At 35.6% G+C, this 27,733-nt stretch overlaps 2 protein-coding genes across 4 annotated transcripts; both read right to left on the reverse strand.

Moving 5' to 3' along the window:
* Positions 1-101: 101 nt before the first annotated feature.
* Positions 102-22,628, reverse strand: LOC143449826 (uncharacterized). 3 transcript variants are annotated; one of them, XM_076950154.1, is made up of 25 exons: positions 22,490-22,628; positions 12,178-12,207; positions 11,662-11,762; positions 11,236-11,434; positions 10,950-11,153; positions 10,694-10,830; positions 10,362-10,593; positions 10,004-10,186; positions 9,871-9,903; positions 9,647-9,685; positions 8,942-9,048; positions 8,604-8,817; positions 6,670-6,873; positions 6,378-6,517; positions 5,983-6,223; positions 5,643-5,849; positions 5,432-5,482; positions 5,248-5,292; positions 5,060-5,160; positions 4,579-4,792; positions 4,220-4,402; positions 3,717-3,859; positions 3,280-3,490; positions 2,904-3,083; positions 102-553 (listed from the first exon to the last, which is right to left on the reverse strand). In XM_076950154.1, exons 1-25 carry the CDS (start codon positions 22,536-22,538, stop codon positions 405-407), a joined length of 3,597 nt encoding a protein of 1,198 aa, XP_076806269.1. In that variant the 5' UTR covers positions 22,539-22,628; the 3' UTR covers positions 102-404. The 3 variants fall into 3 exon arrangements, with proteins under 3 accessions (XP_076806269.1, XP_076806267.1, XP_076806268.1); XM_076950152.1 differs by having other exon boundaries at positions 410-1,784; XM_076950153.1 differs by lacking the exon at positions 102-553 and adding an exon at positions 2,289-2,654.
* Positions 22,629-22,647: 19 nt separating this feature from the next.
* Positions 22,648-26,071, reverse strand: LOC143449828 (E3 ubiquitin-protein ligase RMND5A-like). Its single transcript, XM_076950157.1, has 2 exons — positions 25,919-26,071; positions 22,648-24,338 (listed from the first exon to the last, which is right to left on the reverse strand). Exon 2 carries the CDS (start codon positions 24,308-24,310, stop codon positions 23,132-23,134), a length of 1,179 nt encoding a protein of 392 aa, XP_076806272.1. The 5' UTR covers positions 24,311-24,338; positions 25,919-26,071; the 3' UTR covers positions 22,648-23,131.
* Positions 26,072-27,733: the final 1,662 nt, after the last annotated feature.

A 27,733-nucleotide genomic window follows, 5' to 3' on the forward strand; every position in this document is an offset into this window, starting at 1 on the left:
AATTTGGAACAAAATAAATTCATTGGTGTTACATTTTTAATTAAAATATACACAAACCCAGGCTTAGTCATCAACAGTAGAATACACCAACACGAAATATAAGGGGTAACTTACTTTTAATTAAGTTATAAAGTAGATCCCAAACAATTGATCAAAGAAATTTCATACCACATGAAAATTTGAGACTATCAGGATCGAGAACGATGAAAACATACAGTACAAATATCATAAGGGAATTATATGATCAAATCAATGAACCTGCGAATACACTGTACAAGTATATATGATGATACGAAGTATAGTACAAACAGAGTTGACAAGGCACGTATATAACTCGATAAGCGCGTTTTCAAACGTGGAATATTTACTGCGACAAGCTCATGAAATCTCCCTCTTCTTTCCGCCTAAATTGACTCGTACTGCGGCTTTTTCGACCTCGATCTTCCGACAAAATAAGCGATGATCACGATCACAACCAATCCGGCCAGAACACAGCCAACAATGATAGGAACAATCGGACTTAGATCTTCCTTGTCGCCGCTACATTCCTCAGCTGCATTGGGTGAAATGTGGGGTGAAAACACGAGGGAGAAATCGAGGTAAGGAAGTTAAGATAATGAATAGATGAGAGAAGAAAGATGTCGTTTATCAAGAGATGAAGTTGAAGTTTGTTATTTTTTAAAACATTTAACGGCATGACAACATGAAGAGAAAAATAGTGATGAATAAATAGGAGGAATGACAAAAAATAAAATATATCGATTAAATGTCATTGCTAAAAATCATAGCTTGATATGATAATGAGACAAAAGTTTCTTTTTAAAACAATGCATTCCTCCTACATAGACACCTGATCTCAAGAATTTAGAAGCTATTTATAGCGAGTCACAGCAAATGAAACCATAAATGAAGCAATTAAAAATTTTAAAATTTCTACTAAGCTTATAATAAGCAAGCAATATTAAAAGTAGTAAAACCTTCAGTTCAACAAAAACAGCAATTTTTGTACTATTTCAATATCAGGCGCTTCGTCTAATATAGTCGGTGAGAATGCACTGGCGTAAATGCAACCTTATAGACAATACAATCTAACACTGGTTTTAAGACGGTAAAAATGCATCGACATTTCATTATTCTGCTCTTCATTGGCGATGATTGAAATTAAATACGTCAGAAAATATACACTTCATTATTAAACAAGTAAAACTAACAATGTTTACGGGAAACAGCGAAATACGCGACCGCAAAACTATTGTTTATTGCACGTTGACCGCAAACGAGGGTGCACCTCGCCAAAAAAGAAACAAGCGATACCGCTAGTGTAATTTGAAAGCAGAAAACAAGAAGTACTTACAAAGAATTTACAATTAAAACATAAATAAACGAGAATAAATGTAATATGTAGGCATAATCGAGATATTTACAGAAATACGCTGCCGGCAAGATTGCCTCTGATTAGTATTAACATAAGATCAAGGTTTAGTTACCCTATAGTTGTTCACAATTTTGCACCAGCAGTAAATGGTAAAAACAAAACTAATTAATTGCATATCCATTATTAAACCTGTACCCTTTTTATATTATTTTATAGTTTGGTCGTGTTAATATTGGGTTAACTTTGGCTTAGATATGTTCATAGGATTTCATTCTCTTGGCAGTAGCATATTTTCTGTAAGCAAAGAAGCCAATGCCAGAAATAAGCGCCACGGCTACTACTAGAACAACAGCGACAACCACTATTCGCGTTGTAGTCCATTTGTTCTTACTGGCAGAACAATCTTCAGCTGTTAAAGCAAAATATCAACGCATGTTAACAGAATGTAAACGTTTTGTGCTGGAGAAAAGTTAGAAAACATCTAAAGAAGAAGCACTCAATGTGGTTCTTTCAGAAACCTTTGCTAAAGCTTTCATATTGAAAGATAACCTAAATGAGCAAAAGTCGGATGTCATGTATTGCACAGTGATCAGTGATCACTGAATAATGTGAGTACGCATTTCATTTTATCGCGTTCCATTTAAACCAGGGGCGGGCAACTTCTTCGGTCGGCGGGCCTGATATGAGAAAATGAAGTACTTGGCGGGCCGGATTCCTGAATCGATACATTAATCGTGGCCGACCGACATTAATCGTGTATCGTGGAATCGTATCCTGAATCGATACATTAATTGTGTATCGTGGCCGCAGGCCACGTTATCATGTAAGACCGGAAACTGTCTGCGGGCCGCTCAAAATCCCGTCGCGGGCCGGACCCGGCCCGCGGGCCGTATGTTGCCCACCCCTGATTTAAACGATATAGTAAATTCTGCAGATATATTTTTTTTACTCTGCAAAGCCGTCTTTGGCATTGGCTTCGCTGTTCTTTACCGCCAACTAACGACTTTTTAAATAGTGAAGATGAAAATGACGTACAACGATAACAGTAAAGTTAACATTGCATGAAAAAATGAAATATTTGGAGCCGTCATAGTTTTTAACTGAAAGTGAGCATTCAATCGTTAGTACAATGCATGATATCCGCTTTTTTGCTTGCACTTTTTGGTTACATAAACAACCAGCGCCATGGTAACCACAACAAAGAGAATGCCACATAGAACGGTTACGGCAATTTCAGCACCGGAATATACCTTCCGTTCGTCAGTAGCGCATTTTTTCACTTTTGATCCAGAAAAAAAACAAAAAAAAAAACAAGTTACCGACCACGAGGTTAATGCCTTGCTATAAGCATGCCTGTTTCTGGCACATTTTCACTTTCCTTTGTTGCATGATTAGTTAATGATCAATCAAATAAAAGGATTACTCAAATATTAGCAACGAAATTTATTACCTTCACTAACTTTTCCTACAAACATCGCTGAGCTAACAACTCAATTCATTTTGGAATTCACTTTTGCAAGGTTCTTACCTGCACTAAAACCCCCTTCGTCGCTGACTCCGAACGGCTGCACTTGCACATCGGAGATATTCATGTAGTTAGTACCATCCAAGCTAACACTAACTTGTGCCGAGCATTTGTAAGAATGGTCTACATCAGAACTGAAGAGGTTCAGGCTACCATTGCCAAAATCTTGGGTATCGTTGTGCCCTGCATTAATTAGAACAATAATTTTGAATCAGGATTGTTATATAGGAGTTTCTAATCTTTAGAAATTAAAAAGAATTTATCTAACATTACACGCCATACGACAATGGCGTACATTTTATACGCACTTAAATCCAAGACGCATAAGAAATAAAAAGCAATAACATGTTCGTACTTTTTTCAATTCAAAGTGACGTACCAATAATATCATAATTCGGGAAATACTTGGAAGTTGGATCATAATGGACATGAACATCGAACATATTGTAGTTGCTGTTGTCCGATTTGTTGAATAAAAAGACAAAAATAAGCTTTTTATCGTCCATTGCAAGTGTTAAGGAGGAGACATTCGGCATACAGTAGCCCAGAGGCTGAGAACTGTTGTCTATTGGAATCATCACCGTGTTTTTCTGTAATAATATCACGCCTGAAATGACTAGACAAAATCGAAAAAACAAAAATGACTTTTTGATAATAATTTACGCAATTGCACTTTGTGTCAAACAAATTTGCCAATTTACGTGCTGTAGTTGTTTTACTTATTATAAGTCACGCTTCAGGATCGAAAAAACTCACACATGACTGGAATTTTTTATATTGCTTTTTGATTGTTTCTTGTATGACAAATATACCGACCTTTCCCGATAAGGTGGGATAAGTGATGTTGACTGTTGCAGAAAACATGTATCTGGCACAAGCTTTTTTTGTTCCATTGTTTGCTACTGTCCAGTTTCCGGTGCTGGCGGTTTTCGGTCTTTTGTCAGCGAAACAAGCATCACCTTATTAGTAAATCAATAATAGTAATTAAAAACCTAGCAATTTTTTTTATTATACAAATTGGCATTAATTCCTAATTTAATAATAATAATCTATGACGGTTTACATGCCACGAGAAAAGTCAGCATTTCAACTACAGTAGGATTGGAATAAATAGTAATTGCTGAAGAAAAACTGACGTTGAATTCTGTGTTTGGTTATTTTTCATTTGGCTTAAGATTATCTTGTTATCATTTTCTTCAAACTAAGTTAACAGTTGACCAGGAGTTAGATATGATTGTTTCGATGAAATAATGTTTAAACGTCTAGAGTCTAGACTCTAGAATATAACGTCATTACATGGGTATTTATACTATACTTACTCTTTGAAAATTTGTTTTTTTTAACGTCAAATGCTTGCAATTGGATTCCAGTCAACCTCAGAATAACTTTGTTTGTAGCGTTTACCACGATGTCTGTTTCATCCGAGCAATTATAGGAGGACATCAAAGGAGTTTGCAGTTCTTTTATATTAGTCAAATCAAAATTCATAGACTTGTTTGCATCTGGATGTAAAATAACAACATATCAGTCATATACCTAAAAAAAATAAATTAAAATTGTCATCGTACAAAGTCTATTATTCTAAACAAAACAATGAAGTATATTTCATTTTACTGCTGTAAAACAAAAAAATCTAACCAAAAAATGCAAAACGAAAAGTAAATTCAGATTTATTCACTTTTGGCATCTTTGAAATATTTCTCTGTAATGTTGTATGCCACGTTCACACCACTAAGGTAGGTCGTGTTCGTTGTTGTATTTTTCGTGAACATTAACGTGACTCGAATTTGTTCTTCCGGCAAAGCAAAAACGACAGTTGAACTGTTCGAATTATTGCAAAGTGATCCATTGTGCGTCGTCGTGTTATCATAGAAATTGAAACCAATAACTTGCTGAAAAACAAAACTTTTTCAATTAAACACTTACTTACAAAATATAATACATATATATACAATACATACACACTGTGGCTGATTCTTGTGGCTAAACTGAAGTGGTAAAGTATTGTATATGCGAATAAAAAGACGTTTTCACATGTTCAATTACTAAACAAGTGCGTACACCAGCTGACTTGTTTCTGGTGATTATCACGACTTCAGCTACAAGTATTTCATCAAAATTTGAAATAAAACTAAAATGCAAATTTCCTTTTAATTCACCTCGCCCTTCGAAACTTTGTACGTTGTACGCAGCTGCAGCCCCATATTTGCCTTTAAGCAAACGGTGCCATTGGCTTTAGGATCTTCGACCTTGAACATATCTAAGAGGCATAGAAATGTATTAAGTTATATCTAATTTCTATAGCGATTTGCAAAAACAGTAACAGTTAACTAACACACCCACTTACAAGAGGTGGGATCGCGCGGTAGGATTGGAGGTACAATGGTGGTCTCTAAGAATAATGAATAACGTTTAATTCTGTGCAAACAACAGCTATTACCCGTTAGCGAATGTTGTGGTGAAAATGTAGTTTAACAAATTAAAGCAATTTAAATTGTAACTGCAATTATTCTAAATAGAAAACGACAAACCATGTGGAGTAGTGGGAGCTATGGTTGATACCTCAGCAGCGCAATACTTTGCTGTATAAGTAAGAAAAGAATCTTATTAGAAAATTTGAATAAAGTTTTTGTACTAAAAAGTCTTATAAAAACTGTAGACCTTTAAAATAGACAGAATGGGAGAGTGTTAAAATGATAGTTGCGTCTTTTGTAAAACGGTTCAGTTACAATGACAACCGACCTTGACTAAAGTCTCCAGTAGTATTCACTCCGAAAGGTTCCCATTGGGCACTATGAAAAGTGACAGCCAATGCCGCTTGCATATTTGAGCTCTTGGAAATATTAACTATATCGGCTTGTTGTGTAAGATCGCATTTGTAGGAGTGTCCGACGGGAGTGGGATAAAGATTCAGATCTTTCACGGCCGAGGTCTTCATAATACCGTAACCTGAGAAACAACATTGTGATTTCGGGAGAAGCTATACAGTATAGCGGTTCCATGTAATTTATTGCTCAGAAGCAAAGTCATCAACCACATGATAAAAGTACTATAGACCACTTTGTAATTTCAAATGGTATACCGTAGTGATTCTGAAAGTTCCCATTATCTGTATCATAGGAAAGAGTGACATCATCTAAGACGTATTCCATATCGTCAGGGGCGGCAAAATATCCACTGGCTTTGATTTTGTTGAACTGTAGTGTGACATTTATCATCTTATTGTTATATACGTCAAGCATCAAAGTGGTGGTATTTTCTTTGCATTCGGAAGACAAAACAGCAACTTTTTTTCCGTCAATTGGTATTTTGCGTGAGATAACCTGACAAAAATTTTTTTATTGTTATAAAATAGCTGCAGCCAAAAGGTATCATAAAATGAGTGCAGTTGAATACACTTAAGATGTGAAATGGCAATCCCAGGAAAGATAATAAGTTTACGGTTTTGCTCCGTGGTTTCTGTTGCATAAAACTAACCTTCTTCATGATATCATAGTATGAGACATCCAAGGTCATTATAGACTTAATTCGCGCGCAAGTCTTGTTTTTGCTCTTTATCATCCAGTCGCCTTCAGTAGGGTTAATAAGCGGCTGATCGATGTAGCATTTCTCAAGTTCTATGGAAAATTTCTTTTAAATAAAACGTTATTAACATGGCCCACCTACAGTGTATCTATGTACAGTAAATCGAGACAAAACCGATTACTTTTATTCAACTCATGACAATTCTGACATGATGTTGCGCAAAAACTCAGGCCTTTTGAATTACTTGGATTTTTGCCGCTAATTGGGAAGGCCTGAAGAGACTTGATTCCATGGATTCGCACAAAAACGTTGGTGATGTTGTTAGTTTTGTTGTCACTCGCTAAAGAAACCTGCGTCTCCATTGAGCAACTGTAGTAAGAGCCGATGGTGGTTGGCATGAACTGCATTGATGCGTAAACTTCGTGCGCAGTCGCATTCTGTCCTTCATCTGCAAGAAAAAATTACAATCCGTTGAATTAGTTAAAAAAAATTGAAAAATTTCTAGTAGAATGTTTTATGTACAGTTGAACAATAAATGGAAGTAAAATGGTATATCAGTTAATTCTATATCAGCTAATTTAACATTTTTGTACTCAAACTATATAACTTTTAACTTCCACCCGAGACTTTTGGTTAGGTTAGCGAGTTTTCAAATTACTGTATCGTTTTTTCGAACAAACCGTTTTGCCCATGCAGTGGTTCTCGACTTTCTTTATATTAATCTAATGCTAGTTTCGATCGTTTTCAAATCTACGTCAACATAAATTCGCGGTAACACGTAATACTGAAGACACTGTGGTGTGTGATGGCATAAAATTGGAGAAATTTTCTCGGGAGCAGAGTTGTAAGGAGCCGGCCGGACTTTTCGGTTTTGCTTAAGACTGATGAAAAATTCTGACATAAAATTCAAATTCACACTCTACTACATTTGCGTTCTAATTTCACTTTCTTTACACGATTACGCATGCGCGCAAGCTGTGTGCTAAAACCTTCTCACATTGAGCAAAGCGCAACTTAGATAAGGATGACAATCAAAGGATTCATTTGATAAATTTAATCGGGCTTAATACCGGATTCGAATAAATTTTCGGGTACGGGTTAAAAGTATAAGGCCCTATTACAACTCTGTTCAGGAGCGAAACTTAAACCAATGAAAATGTGCCTAAAAAGTTCAAAATTTAAATTTCTTTATCAAAGGAACATTACATATACATTTTATTTTTTAGCGTACATTTTATGTATTATTATTTACATTTAGATTTTAGCCTGTTTTAGAATGCAATCACAGTTCAAGTAAAAGTTTTATCTGGAACATAACATTTATCAGTAGCCTAGTATGACGAATGAGTGCAGAAGCAATAGATCTAAAATCATTTCCAGTTTTCTTAACTCTTCCCCATCTTCACTCAAATTTCCAATCCCAAAGATTTAAATTCCTTTCTTGGTGAGCCAAAGTGGCTCCCGTTGAACTCACTGGTTAAGTCAAATTAGAGTCACTTCCATAGTTACTTTTGGAATATGAGAGGTCCATTGGCCATTCATGAAAACTAGAATTATTTTGTTTGTGCATGCTGCGCTGTTTGAAAAGCTCAACAAAAAATTGAATTTTCTTATAGCATCCACCCTTGTGCCCTGGCGCCCTGGCGTTAGGCTTAGCATCTATTGGGACAAATTGTAACATTGAAGAAGATAGGCAAACATACGATTCTTACATGTCTGTTGATCGCAAGCATTTTTAGAGGCAAAATTCAAACAAGTGTCTATCAGCAAAAAAGATACACATTCATAACGCAGTATATACAACTATGGAAGATGTATTTGTCCATTCAATCAAAATTTGGATCGTAATTATGGCATTTGAAAAATAGCCTACGTACTGCGCTGGTTGCAAAACTTACTCTTGAAAAATAAATTGGAAAAATACTTTTAGAATATTCGGATATTCGCTGGCCATGTTATAAGATTTTGAATACCGACGCACCATATTATGCAAATTATTTGTGAAATGAAAATTTCAACTTACTCAAGTTACTTAAAAGCCCTGGTTTCCACTATATATACCATATCTCAAAACATGATGAAAATAATACCATAAAAATCATTTAAGCAAAAAATAGTAGAGTGAAATTATAGTCACAACGTATTGGACAAAAGATATAAAGAATCAAGAAGCATTACCTGTTGCGTTCACAAACATTTCCTTTTCGATCTTGAAGTCCAGCTGAACCGCGGCAAGAGCAAATATCTGGGTTTTATCGGACTGTGTGCTTTTTTTGAAGGTCAAAGTCAGCAGTTGATGCCTTTTGGTATCGTTCAATTTTACCTCAAAGCTATTACCACTGCAATTAGTGGCGTGTAATTTTGTGGTACCGTTGGAAAAATCAAAGAAAACCTAAATTTATAAGAAAATGTAAATATATATACTGACTTTCCATTAAGCCTGTGACAGTTGAAAGTGGTGAATTGAAAGCTAAGTGCATAAAAAATCGATCGCATTGTACGTAGAAAAAACTAACATCTTCTGTTGAGTTGTCGTTTGATTTTACATACGAAGCCCTAAACTGGAATCCTGCCGTTGCAGTAAAGCAAGTGTTGTTTTGGTCATCTTTTGCAATCCAGTTATCTGCATGCAGGAAACGTAGTAAAGAAAAAGTTAAATTCGTATTACTTTGAAGCAGGGGTGTCAAACTCAATCGCACCAGGGGCCAAAACTGAAAGCTTATTTAACGCCGCTGGTCGTAAGGATAAAACTTGATTGAACGTTTCTTGACAACAGTACATGAATTGGAACAGGCAGCGAAACAACACCAAAATTTTGATGTTTTTTGATTATTATTGATTTTATTAAATTTTGACGATTTTGTTTCATTCCTCTCCTTGCAAAAGCATTGAAGAATTAACAAACAATAAAGAAAAAAGCAGCCTAGATTACAAGCGTTAGAATAAATCAATTTATTCTATCGTATGGTGGGGCAACTGCTGTGCTGCTGTATTGTGCGATTTGTTATAATCTTGTTTTTTTTTGCTTGAAAAAAGTAAGTTATACTGTACAAAGATCTCGCGAGCCCGAAATAGTTCAATGTATAAAATAACATTGCGGGTCGTTTTATTGTAAAGCGGGCTGGATGTGACTCGTGGGCTGGGAGTTTGACACCTATGCTTTAAAACCCTGCAAAATTGCAAATTGTATTATAGTAATAATAGGCCGTATATATACTTACACACAAGCGGATCTACTGGATCGGGTTTAGGTGTTGTTACTGTAAAAAATACACAGTATAAAAGCTGACATATATCATACATATTATTCATGGCCTTTATACTGTACATATAAAGTTGTTCATTTCTATCCAGCACGTACGCATTTAGTATTTAGGCCTGCATAGCCTATTCGATACTGAAAAGAAAATGTCAACAAAACTTAACAATGAATTCGAAACGTTACCTGGCTGAGGAGTGGTTGCAGCACAATCAGACGCTGTGCAAACAAAACAAATGTTAAAATTTGTTGGTCTGTAAAATTGGGAATTGACTGTTGCTTGTTAAAATTTAGTTGCAACGCATTATGGACAGCCTACCCGGTCCAAATTTGTCAGGAGTATCAAAAGCTTGCAACTGTGTCTTTGCTAAGGTCACAACTGGCATGGGCAGGTTTGGTGATATGGAAATGGAGCTGGAAGCGTCACATTTGTATGATTGGTTTTTGGGTGTGACAAATTCATCCAGAGATGTGTTACTGATCATGACCATTTCATCAGAAACTTAAAGTTAAAAATATTAAACCAACAAATTAAGAATATTATTATTATTATCTTCTTTTGTACCGCACGTTAGACTGTTTTGAATGAGGTAAACGCTGGATAATACTGTAATTGATAAACCAAGAAAACTGCAAAACCTTTTCATTTGTTGATGATTAGTTTAAATTGTGCTCACTTGGATGGTTTTGGAAGTATTCGTTTTTAGTATCGAAGGTAACGTTGATCCCAGTAACGGAGTATTCTTGCTGTTTTGCTAAATAAAACGATCTTTTCACATCTCTCAATGTAAAGTTCATCCCGAGATTCACGCCACTGTCCAATTCAAAACTGGCCGATATTGAAGTGTCAGTGCACATGCCAGTAACAGGGATGCCGCTCTTTGGAAATGGTATCATGGTTGTTCTTGGCTGTAATAAAACAGTGTGAAGATGATATTCTTTATCTACAAGAGATTGTTAAGACAATTTCTGAAAGCTTACAACCAAAACATCCGTTAAATAAGCAAACCTTTCCCGATATTTGCTTGTACGTAACGTTCAAGTAACCGGTGGTTACGATTCTTGCGCACGTAACGTTCTTGGAATCGACAACTGCCCACGAGACGGCAGTAGTATTCCGTGGGGCATCCGAAAAACAGGGTTGAGCTTGAAAATAACAGAACACTTTATCCTTTGCATTCAATTACATCTAACTGCATGCATATTTTATAGAAACGATATCTTTACGCAAATCAAAAGGGCAAAATGTTTATGATAAAGCTTACGTTTTCCGAATTTGGTTTGATTATTAGTAAAGGCTTGTAGCTGGAGCGGGCCACCCCCCATTTTGAACCATGTGTGATGTTTCACGGTAGCGTTTGAAATTAATTCTATTTCCATATCCAAACTACACGAGTAAGAATTGTTCAGAGCGGTGATGAAAACGTTTTCTGCTTTCTTAATTGTCGCCGAAATAACTGCATTAGAATCTGTAACGAATTTATGATTATGGCTCAGTTGCCACTGCAGCCTATTCCACTCGATACACGATTTCTTTTTAAAGGCACTTACCTTTTGCTTTCGGATATATTTTCTCAGTAAGATTAAAAACATATTCAACTTGATCCAAGTAATAATCTTTGGCGTTCTTAACGAAAGTAAGTTTGAGAGACTGTTGGTCATCACCATTGCTTATTGTTACGTTAAGCACAGTGTCGTTAGCAGTGGCTTTAACGGTAGTATTTTGGTCAGGATAGAAGTGATAGTTACCCTGTCGATAACAATATACAAGGTCAAAATTTTTTTGCGAATTGGGAGTAGGCTATTTTGGCTCACCTTCCTTATAAGCTAAGGATTCCAACTGCACGTTTTATTTTGAAAATAAAATCAATCTGCTGAATGTGCAGTACCGTAGAATGGCTAACCTATATCTTATAATGTTAGGCCTATATCCTATATGGCATGAGCATAACGTATCCACTTTGGAAAAATACTTGCCACTTTTGTCCCTCCCGTGGTGACGTCATATGTGGCATAGGCTTGAATACTAGCATTAGCGATAAAAACAATTTCCTTGTTTGTAGTATATGCAGTCCAGTCTAAATGCAGAAAGTTACATCAGTATCAAATGAGGGAAGCTACAATTTGAGTAGCCTAAGCTACAACCATTATATAAAACATTGATAATATACAAATATAAATTATAAGTTACTACAATATTTTCAACAGTTCGACTATTTCACCGGAAGTAGTTCACGCAGCCCGTTGGTAAATATAGGCGGTTAGGTGAATTGGTATGCGAAAAGTTGATTAGGATTTAACTGAAGTTTGATTTCGGCTGGAAGAAAGATTTGGATTAACATATCAAAATACTTTGTTTAATTTTACAATGAACTGAATAAAATAGCTTAGTCCACCCGTTTGTTTTCCGGTGAAATAGTGGCAATCTATATTTTCAATTAGGCCTACATAATCTACAGGTAACTGCATAAAATTAAAAACAATGCCACTAACCAATAGCTGACGCTGTATTGTCCAAAACACCTGTAAATTTTTATAACTTTTAAGTCATTTTGAAAGATTTAACTTCATATTGTTGCATATCAAAGCAAACTCTTTATGCGGCTTTATAAAGCTCTTTTGCGAAAATTAAAAATCTATAGGCCTACCAATAATGGACGGAACTCTTCCGCTATATTTTATATCTGTGTAAATACGCCAAAGTGTTGGGCAATTTGTTTTTGCAGGAAACTAGCAATCACTTACCGACTATTTTAACATACCTACGTTTGAGCATTATTAGCCAGGTAGCATGATTTGGCGTCAATAAATGTACAGTATTAATGAATTATTCTAATATACTTTACTACACCCCAAAATCCCACAGAAAAGAAGTCTATAGTTTAGGCTATACCAGGGCTACTATACCAGTATTAGTAGTAACAAAGGTCTTGTTAGATCAGTTCAACATTTGCTGAGGTCCGACGAAAGTTTTTCGTGCGACCAAAATACTGTGGAACTACAGAGTATGAGTGCCAGGTGCCCATGAAAAAGGTTTCAGTTAAAATGATAGCGTTTATTTTCACCATTTAAAGTAACCTTAAAAAGTATCATATTGTAATTTTAACATGATTGGTGGGGGGCAGTAGCAGACCTCACAATCATCTAAGTCAGCTGTCCCATGTAACCGGAATTGTATATACTAACTTTGGCCATTTTCTATTTAAGCTGGAAAATTTGATAACATTACTGGATCCAAACACACCAATTTCTGTCGAGTAGGGTTCGGCCTATATGTGAAAAAATACGTTTAATATTACAGGAATATTTGAATTCAGTCAAACCATTAAAAACTGCTAATTTCTTTGTTTGTTTAATTGTATAAGAAGGAATTTAAACCACCAAAAAAGCGCTAAGCCTACTCGAAATCTTGCATGGGACTCCCTAAAAACTTACATGCTTTTTTTAGACTAGACCTGGAAGTCATAAACTTGCCATATCTGCTAAGATAAGGGATAAGGCATCGATTCATATATAAGTTCATAAGAACAACACCGGCCGGTATCGATTAGTTTAAGAGTCTTCAAAGTGTGACCTTCAGCGTACAACTTTTTTCACAAGAATCTCAATATTATTGGTTTGGTGGTTTCTGTCTCATCCAAGCCTGAGGTCCAACTTTGACACTGCAAAGATTCGGACCGCCGTTTAAAGCAGCTTAATGTGGTTGGTAGGCTACCATTTGCTCAAAGAACTAAGTCTCTTGCCTAAATAGCATAGGCTATTATTCTCAGTACAATTTAGAACCTCAACTACCCCCAACCTGAATAGTGAAAAAACTAACGAGAAACCCCAAGTTTAGACTAGCCTACTAACTTAAACATACCTACAGTATATTGTGCAGTAGCCCAATTTTTGTAAAGTTCTTTAACTTTCGTACTTACCATACAACACCCGTATCAATAAGATTCCAGGTCGTCTTGTTAAATAAATCAGCAAAATCTGGTAGAGCAGTAATAAACGTAGGCAACCCTGTGGGAATCATTTGAGGAAAAACGCAGGTTTGGTCACACGGATCTGATGTAATCAACTAATCATGTAACTCGTTACTTGTATTGTTAATGATCGCGATTGGCGAACAGAGTAGCCTATAAGTTAAATATAGAATAATAGGCTATAGGTTACCGTTCAAGATGGTTAGCCTATTATTGTGCATTGCACATTTTTGTTGAACCCTATACACACAGTACTGGTAATTGGTATTATTAATATGTATACTATATTATAGGCCTAAGTGGGGAGCGCACCAGGCCAGGTACCTCCTGGATGTTATCAGTATCACTCAGATTAATCACGGTACATATTTTGAATAGGTTAAAAGAAAGAAACTAAGCACAACGGCAAATTTGACAACAACAAAATTTGCGGGCGAAAGACTACAGACCTTCAAGATGAGTTGCGTTTACACTAAGTGCAACCAGCCAACCACTGATTCAGTTGTAAAATTAATGCAAAACGAAAATATTTCAGTGTGGTAGATGGAATTTTAATGTCTAGGAATTTGTTATTTTAAAATCATTTTGGAACTTGGTCTGATTTATACTCAAGAAAATACTAAATTACTGTAAAGATGATAGCCTAACTACGACTTACGCGCAGTTAAAGTAGAAAGAATGTTCGGTTTTTTTAAATGAATAATTCCGACACAGGTTCTTAGGGCCACAGCCTTAACGTTGTAAAACGCCAGATTTAGTAGCTGAAATTTGTTGAAGTCAGTTTTTCCAAAAACTTTGCAAATCAAATTTTCATGCAACACAACTCAACCCGAGTTGCCTCGGGTCCAGGGAAGAATTACTGGTAGTCTATTCTTAAATGCACAACCAAAGTGTCTTTAACAAGCGATTCCCGTTTCCAATGGTATTTGCACCAAACAATAACATGTTACCTATAGTTTGCTCTACCGGATTTAAAAATATCTCGCACTTGGTCGGCATTTTTGGGAATTTGTTCCAATTTGGGTTAATGGTCTTTAAATTGTAGAGTAAAAGTAGCATATTACAAGTTTCCGGGACACGAAAATACTGTTCATATAAAGTTGCACGTCTTACTTTCACCAAAAAAGAACAAAAATTAATGGCCTACAACAAGGCTTTCGAGAAATGGTTATCGAATCGAAAAGTTTTTCCCAAAGCAGCTTCACCATAAAGAATATTAACATTTCTAATCACTTTATTAGGGTAATGTTTTTGTTTTATAAGCCAGGGTGATTTTCGTGAAAATATAAGCGCATACACAGAAGGTCTACTAAGGTGTAATAATCAGCCATGTTAATTCACACGCGCACTAATAGGTGTCTCTACACAAATATACATACTGGTAGCCTATTTGTCTGTCAATCATTTTCACGTCCTTTTTGTAATTACTTTAATGTTGTTGCATGGCATTTTTTATTCTAGTAAATCCATACTTTACATATTAGATAATTTGAGCATATTAGGTTAAGCATACATGGACTAAGCATAAATTGAGCCTCAAAGTTGCCCACAAATAAGCATAACTCAGCCTTAATCTTCAAATTTCATACGCTTATGAAAGGAACGTGTAATTTTTTCGATCGAAAATCGTGTTGTAAGAAATCACAATTAAACGAGACTTAAAATACATTCACATGTTTAATTTAGGCTTCTACAACGTATAGCCGCGATGCCAGCATTGTAAGTGTCAGGATTATAAGCAGGGTTGCCATCGGTCTGGACTCAAAAATAAGGACGAACAGGAAACAAGAGAATTATACTACCTTAAACAGTGCACAACATTAGAAGGCAATCAATGTTCCAAAAATGAAAAAACGAGATACTACTTGCATGTTCTCAATTTTTGTATCTCTTTGCTACAAAATGGTATACTAAAGGTGTCAAAATGCCCAAAATACGAACCTCTGCCCTACAAATAAGACGAAAATAAGGACGCAAGTGAAAATAAGGATATTTCTTAGAAAAACGGACAAAAATATTTTCTAAGACACGGAACTTTAAAATAAGGACAAATCTTAGAAATAAGGACGGTATGGCAACCCTGATTATAAGTTTCGACCAAGGTTGAAAAAGTGAAACAGTATTGAACAAAAAACAAGCAACGTTTCACAGACAGAGTTTATTTTGTAAATTTGGTTTTATTGGTATGCTGTAATGTTAGCATCTCCAACACAATTGGTTGCAGAAATGCACGTGAAAAATGAATTACTATCTTGATAACACAAATGGGTACGCAATGCGCTTTTGTTTAAAAATTAAATGTAACACGATAACATTGGATAAAACGAAAAATTAAAAAACATATGTAAGCCGTTACGCTGTAGTAGGAATCGTCCAAATAAAAAACAACGCTTCTGAAGGGAAACGTTCTTCCCCTAAGTCAGTGGTTCCCAACTGGGGGTACGAAGATCCTTGAGCTATATACGAATATATGTACGAGCCATAAAAGCAATTTAATTTAGCAATATATATATGAAAAATACCATCAGAATTTTTTGGGGGGTACGAAGAATGCTCTGACCTGACAGAGGGGTACGAGCAGCAAAAAAGGTTGGGAACCACTGCGGCCTAAGTCATTAGTTTTATTATCAAATGCTTTGGGGCTGCTAAAAGTGTTGGTGGGGACAGACTGGAGTAAACAGTTTGAATTAATCTCTTTAATTGTACAAACACCAAACACTTATTAATTTTTATAGTTGCATTACAATACAAAAACATCAAAATCATTGGTTACCAGTAGCGCATTGAAGCTAACATTGCGTAACTGCTGTGCATGTTCTAAATCGATGAAGTTTTATTATTATCAGTGCTCAATGTTGTCTTCAACACAATGCAAACACAGTACAATTTTACATCAATCATTAATCCTACAGTGCTAGTTACCAGCAGTTTAACAATCGGTTGAATTATTGTCGGAGGCAAAGCGCAAATACTCTCGTCGCATGTTGTGTCATGTGCTATCTGTTTGATAATAATTAATTACCAACTTTTATCCAGCCTGTTTGCTATTGAAAGGGTCTATGTTGATGCGTTCGAAAATCCACGAAGAATAAAGGTAATGAATTCCATTCTTACTTCACAGTTGCCATCTGTTTTGCGGCGTGTTTAAAATCATTGCGTAAGAAACCAACGCAATATTGCAAAGATATGCAAGGAAACCAGACAGACTTTTACATAATACAGTACAACCTTTCATACCATGTGACCGCACCGGAAAACATGACGAAACAATTGAAACTGCGAAGCTGGCAGTGTTGAATTGAGAAGAAAAGTTTTTAGCTCAAGCAGCGCTATGCTGACCGTGATGAATTCACCAGGCTTGATTGAACTTTGGTTACTTTATTACACTTACACATGTGACAATAGAGCTATGAAAGCATTACGTGTGCATTGACAACGGCACATTTTCCCACTGCTGCAAGAATTGATCATTAACAAATATCACAGCTATTTTTACGGCACTTAGAACTTGCGCAATAGAGATTTCAGTTTGAACAGAGTTGCAAACAACTGTGCGAACTGCGCCTGTTGCAGCTCATCAGATAGTTTGGCCCCATTAACAGATTGTATATAACCACATTCTAAAAGCGAAAACACTATACCACGTAAAGCTAGGTGGGTGTAAAACAAACATTAGGAGATGTGAGAAATACATATAACATAATGCGGGTTAAATTAAATAGTTCAAACACGCAAGTCAAGCCTTCACGAAATGGATTGCGATGAAGTAGAAACATACTATCATATGAATTGGTAACGCATTGTAAAGCAACGGGTAAAATGATACCAAGGTTAGCCCAAAGTCGACAATCAAATAACACAAGATACTCGATTTCAAAGAAGCATTTCTGCCAGTACGAAGTTACATCGCCTCATAACGATGTTTCATGCGGCGTCTGCCTATCAAATAGGCAACGATTACTATGATGATGAGACCTGCCAAGGCACATCCAACGGCGATCGGAACCACTATGTTCTTGTCGATGTCACCAGTACAAATCTGGGCTGCATTGAGGGTACAAAGGGTATGTTAGATTGGGGTTAGGGAAGATGGTTATGCGATAAAAAAGTCCTTAGATTGTGGAAGTGAGTCGAATGTTTGTGTTTGAAATCGAGATGAAAACGTTATTGAAAAAGAAAAGTGACATGTAACGAGATGGCGTTAAAATTCAACCAATTATACGTGGCCCAATATGTATTGAAAATGGAAGTTACGATGGAAAGTTTATGAAAATGTACGTCGTGCGTTTTCGTTATACCGATTGCGATAGAGTGGGGAGAAGAAAACACAAGAAAATGCATCATTAACGTTTCTACAAGCCTTACCAACCGACACACACAACTTTCACAATCATCACGCTAAAAACTACTGTGGCAACTGTCAACACAATACCGCAATTATTCGTTTCGACTGCAATTGTTTCAAACATGCAAAAGCCGCAAAACAGTGGGGGGGGTGGGAGGAAAATCAAACCTTCGAAAAGTTTAACAAGCGCACAACCAAAAGCCAAAACAAATCTGTAACAGCCAAATTAGAAATCCAACCAACTAGAATAGTTGTGAAATAGTTTGTAACTCGGAATCACCCACGTGAAGATTTGGGAAGTGATATGGTTACTTCAGGTACTAGTTGATTTGCCAATAACAAGAGCAATAGCTCTTGTACTGTCATAACGAACCAGCAAGCCAGCCCATAATTTTTTTTATTGTTGGGTCGGGTGTTACTGCCTCTTACAATCACCTTCGTTTAAACATTAACGCAACTCTCGTGACACAGCCTCGATTTAAACTGTAAAGATTTCACAATAAACGTCGCGTCATTAAAAACGTTGTTCCTACTCTAGGCATAAACAGTTCTGATCACAGCAGGAAGTCTCCCACAGAAAACAAAGCCTGACGCATACAACCATTGGTTTTAATTTCTACGCCTATTTTTAACCAAATTTGCGCAGTAAACAACCTAGTCAATCTTGACCGGCCGTTTATGCCTGCGGGAGATAGTCAAACACAACAATGGGCACTGATTTCAATTGCTTTTTATTGGAAATAATAAGTGATAGGGACTTACTGCTACGCAGTGCAACTATACAGGTCGAAGGGTAACCAAGACGTAAACTAAAATGACAAACGTGTTACAAATATAACATCACAGTATGTATGTCGTTTAGTGTGCCCCGGCAGTCTCCGACTGGTAATAATATGTTACAATAACAACAGAATGGCGAAGACAGTCAGTGCGAAACATGTCCTTTTTATGTTCATAACATGGGAAAGCAGACGATTTTAATCATTCTCAAATGTTGCATAACACTTTAAAAAGCGATGTCAGTAATTCTACATACACAAATTCTAGGGCCATACAACGGCTTGCGAATTGTCAAGACCGCTAACTTAAAAGTTACTGATCATAACAACACTGCATCAGCGCCGGAAAGAATTAAATTTCCTCGTAACCGGAGCGGCTTCTGCGCCTGCCAATTAGGTAGGCTATTATCACGATTAAAACAAGTGCAGCCAACACCGAACCAACAACAATTGGAATAATTGGGCTCAAGTCCGCACACGATACAGCTAAAGACAAAGCGTTTTATAGGTAAATTACTTCCAAAGTAGTTTTAAACCAATCATACACTCATGAAACACACTCAGACTTATTCATGCCAATGTTTGCATTAAAGAAACTATTACATGACAGACACAAACCTGTTCCAAACTTGTCTTGATCCAACTGGTAGGCTTGGAATTGTACATGCATGGTATGCATTGTAACATTTTTTGATAAAGCTATGTCAATTCCAGATTCACATTTGTATGATGCCTTCATTGTGGCTTTTCCGGTAGTTAGGTTGGCAACAGCATGAGTTTCTTAAAAGAGATTATTAAAGTCTTACAAACACACATTGCAATACTGTATGTTAAAAGGTATCATACATTGACTGTGCCCGAGGGCGATAGTCATTTGTAAAGCAGACAAGCAAAACATGTACTATACTTGTAATTTAGTTTATACTGTACCTCCATTTAAAGCTGCAGTAACTGTCTCCAAGTAATAGCTGCTGTTTTTATTGTCCTCACCAAACATGAATGTGAACATGTTCTTGCCGTCCATATTGACTACCAGTTTACTGCATGAGCTTTTACTCAAGTCAACTTTGGCTCTCTCGGTTACATTAATTGTAACATTGTTCAACTGTAAAATGAAAACAACATTTTAAAGTAATAAATGTATGTATACTGTTATTATTATATATAATACTTATAAAAAAAACAAAAATACCTGAACAAATACTAGTGTGTAAATAAGATAACTTAAGTGGAAAGCGAAGAGAAACTGCAAGTGCTTTTAATAATGAAATTCTATTAACACTAGGACTGGACATAATTTAGCTGATTCTCTTGAGCTGTACTAGGCCTATGGCATTCACCATTTGCTGAAGTAGTCGCTAACTGGCAAATTGGATTGTTATTTGCCGGCAAAATTTGTCTTTATTAGAAATCAAGATGAATTTTTTTGTGTTAGCAAATTTTATCATGCTAAACTCCAAATTTATTGTGGAAATGATATATATTCAAGCATTAAAATGACAACAGGGCAACAAACTTATGTGGGACGACGAATTACAGACACTGTGCTTCAAATTTTACCTACATGTATGTTTTCAGCTTCTAGAACTAGTAATTTTTTAGTTACTAAGCAGCCATTAGCCAGATAAATTTTCCCAGCCCAAACAAACATTCAACCAAAATACAAACCTTATCCTCAAACCAAGCAGTCATTTTGACCAACAAACAAGATACATTCTTATCATCTTTGTAAGTATAAGTGTTAAGATGAAGATCTGTTGCAGGAGGTGCTGTGGTGGGTGATCCTGTCGTAGGTTGAGGAGTGGGAGCTTGGGTGGTGGGTGATCCTGTTGTAGGTTGAGGAGTGGGAGCTTGGGTGGTGGGTGACCCTGTCGTAGGTTTAGGAGTGGGAGCTTGGGTGGTGGGTGACCCTGTCGTAGGTTGAGGAGTGGGAGCTTGGGTGGTGGGTGATCCTGTCGTAGGTTGAGGAGTGGGAACTTGGGTGGTGGGTTGTCCTGTCGTAGATTGAGGGGTGGGAGAAGTAGGAACTTCGGTGTTGTTTTGTGTAGAAAGAGAAACTGTAAAAAAACAATCCTGATTGTAGTTTGCATAAACGAATATGTAATCATAAAAACAACACTTAATATGTTTTTAATTCCTGTAATACAAGCATACAATTATAGATCAGAGAGCATTGCACAACTGCCAAAACAGTTAGTAACTTCAGATGAACTTAAATCAATATAAATTACACGTATAAAAAGTTTAAAAAAATTTCATTCATTGTAATATTGCAATAAAACGTACTTTATAAATATGTACGTACGTACAATATTTATGACTATAATATTTCCACTAATCATGCTTGCAAATTTCAACTGCATTTCTTCATGTGCCCAATGAAATAAAAATGAATTAAATTTGACCTGGGTTTGGAAACTGACCTTTAAGTCAAATGTATGCATAATAACTGGAAGATAATGAGACTTAAATTCCAATTGTCTGATGATAGAACTTAAATAACAATTTAGATGAGACATGAAAGCTTAAAATTACTGTACCAGAGTAATTAAAAAAAACATGACTTTAGAATAAATACTGCAAAATGATTTTCATAATACAGCAATGTGCACTGAACCAATTCTAGACCTGATGCTCATATTGTTTTACAATCATATTCATAACGGATGCTTTCCCTTGCAAATCACTGCAAAAGTCATTTGATTTTTAGATTTAATATCAGACACCTGAAGCATCGTTTATCAAGTCGAAAATACCATTATTAGCATTTTACTTATGCATAAACAAATCTTACATTTCAATGCTTAAGGAATTTTTAACATGATTGCAACAAGACATTTCTATTCAGCCAGTAATAAAAAAATGCTTCTTTTTTTATACGTTCATTTATATGTCAATTGTAATTAGAAATTGCATGTCAAGTAATTTTCAAAAACAAAACACCCATTTACTTACTTAAGTCATATAGATTTTGCACTTGTAAATATTCTTTTCCAACTTGTTAACCAGGAGATTTACATAGCTTCTTTTTAAAATAGCCACTTTCTGACTAACAATAGTAAGCTCAATTAAACGCCAACTGATTCCGTAGTTAATAAACCTCATCTTATGCTTGAAAATTCCATCAAATATTACAGTCACAAAGAATCCGGTAAGACACGATTCTAATAATGCTATACTTTCACATTATTTCTGTTTCTGTCTTCCTCTTAACTACTTTGTAACAGTAACAGTTGAACGGTTTATATTTTACTATAGCAAAGCAAAAATGCTCAGGAGTCAAATTTATTCCCTGTACAGTATCTACAGCATAAAACAAAAATGGCATACAGGCTGATATTTTATTGAGCGCTCACGAATGTGATGCAATTGAAATTAGGGCTGCATCCAAAAAATAGCCACCAGCCCATCATCTCGGTCATGAGCCATAAGATCAAATTAACCGCACACGGAAAAAATAAAATGTTTCCTCTTGAATATTTTAAGCCCGGGAAATGTAGAGTAGAAAAGATATGTTTAGTAGAAAGATTTGTTTGATGCTACACCAGTGTCTTACAGTGAAAACATTTAGATTGATGTTCATGGTAGATATAAATCAAAACTTTATGTTTTCTTGGTGTTTACCAAGAATTAGGTTTATTAAATGTAACTAAAAACACATTAATTACACCTGATTACCTTACTAAGGAATAAAGAAAACAAAAACTCACCAAGCAAAGCGATGAAACCGCAAACCAGAATAAGTTTATGACCTCCCATTGCAAACTTGATGTATTGCTTACAGAACTTTAAGTCGAGTTGATTACAAAGATCATTAACTTTAAATGCACAGTTCACAACTTAATTTTGACTATTGTTCTAAGTAAGCCTGTAAAATACATATAATCACAATTGACAGAATACAACACTTTAACAGAGACTTTAAAACGTGGGAAAAATTTACATATAACACAGTACTGGTAGCTGGTTATTCACAATCCAATCACAATTAATGGCATTTCAAAACAGATGATCTGTGTTTATAGTCAATGACAATATACCATTTAAATGTGTAAGCAATTGTAAGCCAATCTAAAGGGCCCAAACATTACTATATCAAAAAAGCTAAAACACTAAACACTGGCTACATTACGTAGCTGTGGTTGGTTGCCAGAAAACTAGGCATTAAGCTAAATACAATTTTACTTTAATAGTATTAAGATTGAAAGTACCTACCACACAAAATGGTTTAAGACAGTTGTGCAAACGTGAAAAAAATTTAATGATTTAGAAATATTTACCTCCGACTACTGTACCAGAGGTCAACAACTGAATATTCTTCACAATAAATATTTATTACAATAGTTTTCAAATTAGAAATGGACTTCTCTAGCATCATTCGGAGATTGCTCAACTGGACAATATGGGCATTTTACTTTTGACCCTGACACAAGTTTATTCAAAGCATCTCTTGATATAACATGACCACATACCAGACGTAATGGAGGGTTCTTTAAAGTCGTTTGCTGCCTTAATATTGGACAAGCAAATACAGAATGATACTGCTGAGAACCTTCTAAGGCATCAATATCAATTGGTAGCTCATCATTACTAGAGAGTAGTCCAGAAATCTGCCTCTGTTCGATGACTGACTTAATAGCGATCAGTGCTGGTAATGCTTGGCAGCCTGACGAAAAACTCACCATCAAAGGGCTGTCAATTGACATTCCCATTAATTTGCAAGCTTCCTGAGAAAAGGTACTATCTATGTCATCCCACACAGTGTCTGATAATATAGAAGCATAGGGAGAGCCTGCGAGACCCTGTTTGAGGTAAAGGAAACAGCCCATTAATTGTTGTATTTCACTGCTGTGCTCTGGTGAAAATTTCTGAAAGTTCTTGGCATATTGAAGAGCTTCACATTGACTTGAAGGACCTTGTTTAAGAAGTTCAATAAACTTAAGACGATGAAGTTTAAACTCAAGATTACTCTTTTCATGTTGCAAACGCTCTTTATTTCTCAACGCCCAATCCAACGCCGGGTCGATGCATTTTTTACGCAAGCTTTGAAGTATCTCATTCATTTCAATGAATGGTTGACGAAAATTTGTGTTTATTTCAAGTGATGCTTCATGAGCTAGGCTCTCGGCAACTTCCAGAGACCCTTGGCGATAAAAATGTTCACAGATGGCAGTATTTAAATGTCTATGGTGAGTCTCATCAATCAACATTTCATGCATGTTCATTGATCCGCAATCTGAATCAAAGTTTCTGTCAATTGTCTTCCCAATTCTTGAAACACTGCTGTGCAAGTCTTTGTGTTGACCGGAGAGTTTTTGACTTGTTGTTTTCAATTTTTTGCCAAGTTGAACTGTTAAAGATTGATGAGAAGTTGCCAATGACATTTCAGTATCACATTGGGCAACGTCTTGCCTAATTTTTGAAATTTGTTCATGTATTTGATCCAAATTTTGACCACTTGATTTCTTGTATGACTCAAACTTTGCCAATAATTTGTCTACATCTTTTTCTGTACTAATGCAGCCTTCCATCTTTAGAAGTATTCATACATAATGAAACCTAAAAATAAGCAGATTACATAAATGCAAGTTGACATCATTTTATCAAAGCTTATAGTGTACATGAAATGACAGACCTTAACAGAAACCTCAAATAAGCAGAAATGCCCTTAATTAAACCTGCATTTCAATTACACTTGAAGGTCATGCATAATCGTGAAAATTTTTGCAGCATTTTACAAGAGTTCGGTAATAAACGCACTTATAAGCAGAAGCTTGGCGAACTGACTGATTAACTGCTTTTGCATGTATTTACAAGAGTGGCACACACCAACAGACGTTCTATCAATCTGCCAACTACAATTTCCTTCTCTTGTTTGTTAGTATTGTTAAATATAATTGTAAGTTAATTGATCTATTGCAGTATAAAATAAATAAATTTGGTGATCTCGAAAGCTCATTGAACTTTTTAAGAAAAGCAGAACTTAATTGAGTGAAGCATTTTTCACTAATATCTAACAAGGTCAGAAGGTTATCTTTTTGATGCCAGTTTTTGTATTATTAGAAAAAAGACAGTTCAGAATAGCATTCGATGTTCAGTATTTGATTTAACTAATCTGAAGTATTAGATCATTCTGTACTGCCAATCTCTGTAAGCCTTTTTTTAAAAGGGCTTGTTGTCAAGGAACTAACTTTTTAAAATACATCAGAACGTTAATTAAGTAGCTTTTCAACAGATACAGTATATTAATTTCAGGAAGACAATGAAAATCTAAAAAACAACAGTGTCCATTGGAAAGTGAACACAGACAATCTAAAAAAATGCAACGCGAGCGTTGAAGAGGCATTGGACATTGAAATAAATGTTGCCCTTACTTGCCCAAATCTATAGCCAGAACTATATCACTTTCAGACAATACATATGAATTTAAATATTCTTGTATGAAATCTTGGTTTATTGGCCGTGCTAACTTTCCATTATTATAACATCAACGTAGCTCGATCTTTTATGTTAAGTACTTTTTCACTATTTTATGTATAATGTAAATAGACCCTTTGAGTTCCAGATATGTCTTTTCTGGGTGGCAAGATGTTTGCGATCGCCTATACTTCAAAATGGAAATTTTCAACCCACTTTGATTTTTTTTTTAATTACAAGTGTTTTGGGCATTGGATTGCTAAGATTTCGCTCAGGTGAGTCGCATATGAATTCCTTCACACAATAAAAACAACATTTTAAAAATATGTTGCCTACTTTTACAGTGGTTTGAATTCTATGCTCTTTACTTGTTCGATATGACGTCTAGATACATGGTCAGTGAAGCATGCAATGTAAAATGAGTAAAAGTTTGCATGTTATCTGCGACGCGTTACATTGGCTAATTGTACGTCAAGCACAGTTTAAAGTTAAGAAAGTAGAAATACATTTACTGAATTATTACATTCAAACCAAGGTTTTTAATACACTAACCCAAACAACTATTACTTTTTGCTTCTCTCTGCTAGCCTTTAATGCAAAGAAAAAATGTTAAAATTAAAGCCTTTAAAGCAATTTAACGGCATCGACTAGTATAGGAGCTTAAAGTTTCAAGCAGAAAACAACGAGAAGAAAAACGTACCGTACAAGAAAACATTACTAACCTTATACCATTGGTGACTTTCGTATGGTGGTTTGCAAACGAATCTTTTGCAACAAACATGTTACGGTCCAGCTCAGTGATGTCTCCAACAAGAATCACATTACGCAACACGTCACGAGACCCTTTGTTTTGCAATGCGAAGGGCAAACACGTCTCCAGTGGCCAGAACGTCAGATCAATACCAAATCTAAAACGCATTGACTTGCTACAAGTGTAACATTTACCACTTTTTTTAACTGAAAATGGTTAAAGAGGTGTTAAATCTGAAGTGTTTTACTGCATTTTATTGTATTTTATTGCAATAGGTTTGACATTGTTGGTTGACACCTACAAATATAATCTATCTCAGCAAATTATATAAAATACATTCTAGTTATCTTATACTTTATACTGTTTTACTTTAGTCGTGATATGCTTAACCTTGATGTAAAACTGACACATGCATTCAAACTATATTCTTACTACAGTTGTGTAGTCTTTTTTCTTGAAAATATCTTCTTCATTGTCTTTTTCTTCATTCATAAAGAAAAAGTGATTTTCTTTTATATGAAAGAAAGTGAAATCGTTAGTTGATCACGTGTTCACACTTTGAACCAATCCTGTTACCGTAAAATCACGCACGAAATGACGTAATTTTGAAAACAGCAAACATCAGGCTTGATCGGGATAGGCTAGTGAAGCCAGGGATTCAGTAATTTATGGGCCAACTAGAACTAGTCAGAAGGTGGGCTGGCTTAGAATGAGAGGTACGGTGTTTTTATGTGCTTGTAATTTGTAGTAGGCTAGTAACCCTATCTTTAAGTGGGCCTGGTAATAGGATTTCTAAGCATTCTGGAAAAAGGCTTAGGTTTGAGTGATCATATTTTTGTAAACTGTATAGGCCTATAGGCCTAGTTTTTTAAAATGAACACCGTAGCCAGTCAGTTAAAATACTGAAAAAAGTATGGCATATATAACCTTAAAAAAGGTCAGAAGGTTACTTATATTCGACACAATCAGATTAGAAATTAAAGCAGTTTATTTTTAAATGAAGACTGTACGAATTGATGAAACCAGGATCAGATAATGGACCAAAGTGGAAAATGTGGCACATGCACGCACAAGATTCATCAAAGTGTACGCCGAAATTTTTGTCTTCACGCCACTTTATAATACATAAACTAAGAAAAACTGGTTGTTTGAATGCCAATTTATAATAAATAAACAAAGAATTGAGACTTAAATGTATGCCATCAGGCCAAAATTTGCGTCTTTACACGCAGATTTCTCGTCGAAAACTATCCAGTTAAGATAATTAAAGGACATGCAATAAACCAATGACAAAAGAAGTGAAAGAAAAATAGGATATAAAGCTAGATTGACTCAATTAGCCAAATTTGCACGTTTTGAGCCTTTTCGGCTTAGTCACTTTTTCCTGTTCATTGGCGCATGTTATTAACAACTGGCTTGATTTTTTGTCCCCACTGCATTTTTGACAAAAAATAAAATGATTATTTGATTGACCTGCATTATAGCCTATATACTTAGGTTGTCGTAGGTCAGTAGGTAGCGTCTCGTGTTGATTGTTATTTTTCGTAGGACATTGTTTATTTTTTGCCATGCTAACCGTTATACTTATTGCATAATAAAAAAAACATGCTCACGATCAAATAATGAGCAGGAAAAAGTGGTAATGTAACGTAGATATAGATGATGTTAACACCACATCAGTCATCAGGTCTATCAGTATATAGATAGTAATTAGATTTAGATCTTGCTGGCTAGCTTATTTGGTTTGTCTGTTGGGTAGGCTATTACTCCTGTCCTGTTACCAATA

This window comes from Clavelina lepadiformis, chromosome 3, assembly GCF_947623445.1.
Source record: "Clavelina lepadiformis chromosome 3, kaClaLepa1.1, whole genome shotgun sequence".
Taxonomy (NCBI): Eukaryota; Metazoa; Chordata; class Ascidiacea; order Aplousobranchia; family Clavelinidae; genus Clavelina; species Clavelina lepadiformis.